The sequence below is a fragment of the Panthera tigris genome, chromosome B2 (genome assembly GCF_018350195.1).
Source record: "Panthera tigris isolate Pti1 chromosome B2, P.tigris_Pti1_mat1.1, whole genome shotgun sequence".
Lineage (NCBI taxonomy): Eukaryota > Metazoa > Chordata > Mammalia > Carnivora > Felidae > Panthera > Panthera tigris.
In genome coordinates this window covers 627,760-634,559 of record NC_056664.1, presented here as the reverse complement: position 1 = coordinate 634,559, position 6,800 = coordinate 627,760, and the positions used below count along the sequence as shown (strand labels likewise).

General features: G+C 36.3%; 1 protein-coding gene across 1 annotated transcript; it reads right to left on the bottom strand.

Annotated features, from left to right (window-relative positions):
* Positions 1-4,895: 4,895 nt before the first annotated feature.
* Positions 4,896-5,936, bottom strand: LOC102960643 (olfactory receptor 2W1-like). The gene has a single exon (XM_007085929.2). The coding sequence runs from the start codon at positions 5,934-5,936 to the stop codon at positions 4,989-4,991; it is 948 nt and encodes a 315-aa protein (XP_007085991.2). The 3' UTR covers positions 4,896-4,988.
* Positions 5,937-6,800: the final 864 nt, after the last annotated feature.

Genomic DNA, 6,800 nt, shown 5'->3' with positions numbered 1-6,800 from the left:
CCACCCAGGTCCCATCACTTCATTCCTTAAGTGTTACACACGGAAGATGAAGTTACAGGATCACATTTCACTTAAAAAGAAAAACATCAGGAAATAATTAGCTCTGTGGAACTAGAAGACAGCTCAGAAATATAAGAACTCATAAAATACATGGTGTAAGAGATGAGCAGTAATGGAGTTTAGCTGAGGGAACAAAAATGGGGAAGAAAACAACAAAAATGAAATAAAATTTTGAAACACAGGATATAGACTTGGCTGAATAAATCTTACAGGAAAATGAGGTCAAGATTAAGAAGCTGAATAAAATTAAAATAAAATGAACAAGATGTTCAAAATATTAGCAAGAAAAATATGGTTATTAAAGTTTACCAAGGATATTATGTATATGTTCAATTGGAATTCATGTATAAATATCACTAAAACAGTGAAGCAAAGGAAAGATGTGTCTAGAAACTAAAAAAAGATCAGTGTTTTGAAGTTACTCAAATTCAATGAACTATTAGTTGATTAGGGAAAATTACCAGCCATCTACAAAAGAGATCCTATAGTATGTGGCAAGAAAAACATATCACGACCAAGTTGTACTTATTCCAGGAAAGCAAGGAAGCACTTAATGTTTAAAATCAGGTAATATGATTCACCACATAAGTGAATAAAATCAGATAAAAAAATCATATAGAAGATGGGGTGCCTAGGTGGCTCAGTTAGTTTGGCATCCAACTTTGGCTCAGGTCACAATCTCACGGTTTGTGAGTTCAAGCCCCGTGTCGGGCTCTGTGCTGACAGCTCAGAGCCTGGAGCCTGCTTTGGATTCTGTGTCTCCCTCTCTCTGTTCCTCCCCTGCTCCCACTCTCTCTCTCTCAAAAAAAAAAAAAAAAAAAAAAAAAAGTTAAAAAAATCTTTTAATCATACAGAAGAAAATATGATAAAATTCAGCACCTTATAAAAATCTATTTTTTATATTACTCAGCAATCAAAAAGAGTGAAATCTTGCCATTTCCAACAACGTGAATGGAACTGGAGGGTATTATGCTAAGCGAAATAAGTCAGAGAAAGACAAATATCTTATGATTTCACTCGTGGAATTTAAGAAACATAACAGATGAACATGGGGGGAAGGGATGGAAAAATAAGATAAAAACAGAGGGAGACAAACCATAAGAAACTTAAATACAGAGAACAAAGAGGGTTGCCGGATGGGTGTGGGGTGGGAGTATGGGCTAAATGGGCGAAGGACAATAAGGAGGGCACTTGTGATGAGTACTAGGTGTGTATGTAAGTGATGAATCACTGAGTTCTACTCCTGAAATAAATACTATACTGTATGTTAACTAACTTGAATTTAAATAAATAAATTATTAAAAATATTTTTAAAAAAGAAAACAGGGCCACCTGGGTGGCTCAGTAGGTTGAGCGTCCGACTTCGGCTCAGGTTATGATCTCACGGTTTGTGAGTTCGAGCCCCACGTCTGGCTCTGTGCTGACAGCTCAGAGCCTGGAGCCCGCTTCTGCTTCTATGTCTCCCTCTCTCTCTGCCCCTAACCCACTCGCATTCTGTCTCTGTCTCTCTCAGAAATAAATAAACATTAAAAGAAATTTAAAAAAAAAGAAAGAAAGAAAGAAAACAGTCTTTAACACAAACCTGTAGAAAATCATTAAACTCAGAGGTGAAATAGGGGATGCCGTCCTCCCTGTCAGTGAACAGGACAGTTTCTGGCACTTCTGGCCAAAATTCTGCTGGGAACCCAGCCAGTACAGTAAGAGAAAAGAAAACTAAAAAGGGGGAGCAGAGCACCTGAGTGGCTCAGTCAGTTGAATGTCCGGCTTCGGCTCAGGTCATGATCTCTCACCATTTGTGGGTTCGAGCCCCGTGTGGGGCTCTGTGCTGATAGCTCAGAGCCTGGAGCCTGTTTCAGATTTTGTGTCTCCATCTCTCTCTGCCCCTCCCCCACTTGTACTCTGTCTCTATCAAAAATAAATAAATGTAATAAAAAATTTTTGAAAAAAAAAGAAAACTAAAAAGGAAGTTTCAGAAAGGAAGAAATAATTTGTCATTATTTTCAGATTGTGTGATAAAATACACAAAAATCTCTAAAAGGATATACAAATAAATTAGAATTAATAATTTGGCTAGCAAATTCATTGGATACCAGGTCAATATACCAAAAAAAAAAAACTCCACAAAACATATTTTTATACAGTGGCAACAACCAACTAAAAATTTTTTTAAAAAAATACCATTTACTACCATTTACAACAGGATCAGAAACATTCAATGCCTAGCAATAAATCTTTGTAAAATGCATGCAGGGGCCCTCCAGAAAAACTGCACAAATTAATGAGATAGAAGGAGGGGACGTCATGGTCATGGGCTAGAGGACCCTGCACTGAAAGATCACAATATCAATCTTGAGTTCTTTTAGATTATAGAAAATGAGGCAACTCCACTCACTTCATGAATCTAACATAACTTAGATACTAAAACCAGAAAAGAACTTTACAGAAATGGAAAATTACACGCCTATAGCACTTATGAGTTTTGGTAAAAAAAAAAAAAACTGTCAACAAAAGTAACAAACTGAATGTATAAACTAAGATAATAATTCTGGTCCAAGTTAGGCCTACTCTGTGAAGGTAAAGTTTGTATAACCATAGAAATCATCAATAAATATAATTTACAACATAATAAAGCAAAGCCGAAAAAATCACATGGTCTTCACAACAGACACAGAAAAATACTTCATAAAATTTCATATTTATGACAAAAATAAAATAATCTTAGAATGTAAGGAGTGTAAAAAAATAACAGCTGATAAAAAGTGGCAAGATAAAACACATCACATTTATTATATAATAATAGTGAAATAATCAAAACTCTCCCTTTGACATTAGGAACTACATAAGCAATGTCACACATACTACGTTCATCATTTGCAGGGCAAGATAGTACTATAAATTGAGTAGAAAAATTAAAATCACATAACTCGAAAAGGTACAAGTAAAACTTCACATAATATTGATGAATATTGGTGTATATACGGTCACTTTTTACACATAATAATGGTGTATATGTGGACAATCTAAAATAATCTCTGGATAAATTAGGAGCCTCAGTAAGTATGTTGGGTAAAATGTAAATACAGGGTCAATATTGAAATCAATTTTGCTTGAACAGCCATTGTTAAAAAACAAAATTAAAAATTTTAAAGATACAACCTGCAATAGAATAAAAACGCATCAAATATCTAGGAAAAAAATCATAAAAAGAGCTTTGGAATGTATACATGTGGATATTAATACATATGTAATTATAGGTTATTAAAAACTACAATCTTTATGAACAGGAGAGATAAATTATTACTTTCTATTCAGAATATCACAGTTGTGGAAATAAATGAAGTACTGAAATGCTTAGACATGCATAAATCATGAAAATGTGATGTTATTCATATGAAGGAAGTCAGGCACAACAGAATTTATTTACATAAAAAATTTTAAATATCCAAGTTATACTATATTCCTGGGAGATGCATACCTAGGTAAATCATCCATAAAACAAAGGAAGACAATGGAATCCACACATTGAGAATCATGGTTCTTCCAGGGGAGGAGGGCAGGATTATAGGCAGATATTAGACATGGAATGAATTGTTATAGCCATCTTTTTTAACCTCTTTGGTGTGAATGGGATTTTGTGACAGATGTGAGGACCCTGACATGATCGGAAATGGAGCCAGAGGAAGTGATACTGGATACTGAACCAGAAATAAAGAGGAAGTCATCAAAAAGTCTTAGCCTCAAGCTTCAGTCTGATAATACAGCTCTCAATGGTCTCTACATATCAATATTTATCTTTCTTCTTAAATATGGAAAGGATACAGTCTGACCAAAATGATGGAGAAATAACTAAAAAACAAACAACATTGTAGCGAAAGGCAAATATGAGAGGTCACTTCAGTGGCCATGAATCACCTTCCCATGTGCTAGTTTTTCCCCAAGTTGAGAAAAGAGTATTTCTACTCTGCACACAGAGTAGGGAGTTAGTACAGTTCAAACAGGTGCTGTGGTAAGATCTCCATGCTGGCCCTAAAAATAATCATTAAAAAAGACCAAGTGGGAAAGTGAAAAGTGATAATATCTTAACAACAGTCACTGGAATGTGACATAACATGTTTTTCTTTTTGTGCTCAAAGAATTGGGTTGTTTGTTGAGTAATTATATAGACAGAGGAAGATGTCAGAGGAAAGACATTTTCAGTGTAATTAGCATCACCTCACTTTTAAGATAAGTGGTAGCTGTAGCTGGAACTCATGGTCTTCTTGGTTTATTAGTGGTCTCACAGTTGTCCTCGCACTGGAGATCACCCTATGTGGAGATATTCCTAGAATGCTGGAGGCGAAGACATCCCAAACCTGGGTGTGACGAGAACAGCTTTTAACCCCCTTGACATCCTGACAATATTTACTTAGCATAATGAAGGGAGAAGATTAGAGTTTAATTGATGAATGTCAATATAATTGGGACATGTGTCCTCTGAAAGAATCAGTGCATAATTTAAGCAATCTCTAGTGTTGGCATCTCAGTTTAAGAATTTATTTTAAATATGGACTTTGGGGGCAACTGGGTGGCTCAGTCAGTGAAGCAACATACTCTGGATTTCAGGTTGGGTCATGATCCCAGGGTCATGAGATTGAGCCCTGCATCAGGCTCAGTGCTAACAGTGCAGATCCTGCTTGGGAGTCTCTTTCTCTCTCCCTCTCTCTGCCCCTACCCTGCTTATGCCTGTGCACATGCACACTCACTCTCTCTCAAAATAAACATTTTAACATAAATAAATATGGATTTCTGTACATTGGATTTTATCATAATTATTATCGTATGTATTTAGAGTACCCTCTGTCTCTCAGCTGATGACTACAAAATATCTTGTCTACATTTAATGGACGTCAGGTGAACATTTCCATATTGGAAATTGCTGGGAGTAAGAATCATTGTCCTGTTGTTTCCAAGGAACATTTTTCTTTTCCAATCAGCCTCTTCATGGCCCCCTTGAACTCCTTATTCCTTAGTGTGTAGATCAGGGGGTTCAAGCTGGGAGTAACAATGGAATAAAAGATACTGAGAAGTTTACCTTCATCCTGAGATGGACTGTTTCCTGGCTGGATGTACATGTAGATAACAGTCCCATAGAAGATGGACACCACAATGAGGTGGGAGGAACAGGTCCCAAACGCTTTCTGTCTCCCTGCTGCAGATTTGATCTTCAACACAGCTACAGCAATGAAGCCATAAGAAACCAGAATGAGAAGAAGGGGAACAAGAACTATAATCAGGCACATAGCAAATGTGGTTTCCTCCATGGCTGTGGTGTCCACACACGCAATCTTGATCATTGCAGACATTTCACAAAAAAAGTGATCCAAATGGTGGTTCCCACATCGGGGAAGACTCATGGCATAGGGTGAAAGTATCATGCAATTAGTAACACCAACTCCCCAGGTCATGGCCACCAAGGTTCGACAGAGTTGGGGGTTCATAATGGTCATGTAGTGCAGAGGCTTGCAGACAGCATTGAATCGGTCATAAGACATCACAGCCAGAAGGATACATTCCACTGAGCACAGTACCATATCAATGAAAAGTTGAAGGACACAGCCACCAAACGTAATTCTCTTGTCTTTGCCCCAGATATTGGCCAACATCTGTGGGACTATATTTGTGGTATAACAGAGATCCAAGATGGCCAAATTCCTAAGGAAGAAGTACATGGGGGTCTGGAGATGGTCATCTAGGAAAGAAAGCAGGACGATGGCCATATTTCCCATCAAGGCAATGGTGTAGAAGAGAAAGACAACCCCAGAGATGATCATCTCCAGCTGTGGCTGCCCCTGGAATCCTAGGAGTGTAAATCCACCAAAGTGGCTGTCATTGACCATTGTTTTCTTTTTTGTCAATAGCAATTCTAAAGATGGAATAATCAATAATGAGTATATTCAAAACCCTTATAGCCAGATTCAAATCAGGCATTACATTGATGATATGGATAAACGTTTTATTATAAAACATATCATTTTCATTGCTTCAGATAATGTAAATTTTTATTGGTTCAGATAATGTAAATTTTAAGCTCTGATGGACAATTGTAATGGGCTATTGTATAGTTTTCTTTTTTGAACATCAAACAAAATGTCCAAATGTGAATTATAATATAAAAATTTATTGATAAAACTAGTAATCTGTATCTCTACCACTAGAGTATATAAAAGAGAACTCTGTTTGATTTAATGTCATTAAATGTCTTTTAATGTGGCTAGTTCTTTACTGGATGAATTTTCTTTGTGTCAATAATAGCAGCAGTGCATACTGAAGAATTTAAATCAGTAACTTTATGTTTAATCTTTTAAAATACAATTATTTTAATTTTGATTCCACTAAGGAACAAAATCACATGAATATCAAATAGAACAGTAATTTCCAACCCTGTCTAAACAAAAAAAAATTTTTTGGAGATATTTTCAAATAAAGAGATTCCTTGATGCAGTCACTATGGAAAATAGGATGGAAGTTCCTCAAAAAATTAAAAAAGAAAACAACAACCATACGATCCAGCAATTCCACTTTCGTGCATTTATCCAAAGTACATGAAAATGCTCACTCATTCACTGCGCACTATTCACAATAGTCAAGTCATAGAGGCAAACTAAGTGTCCATTGATGGAGGAATGGATAAAGACACTGGTGCATAGACACAATGGAATACGTCAGTCCTAGAGAGGTGAGCACGGTGCCTACAGTCCATA

Coding starts and splice junctions, on each gene's coding strand:
- LOC102960643 (XM_007085929.2), bottom strand. CDS start 5,936: ATGGTCAATGACAGCCACTTTGGTGGATTTACACTCCTAGGATTCCAG.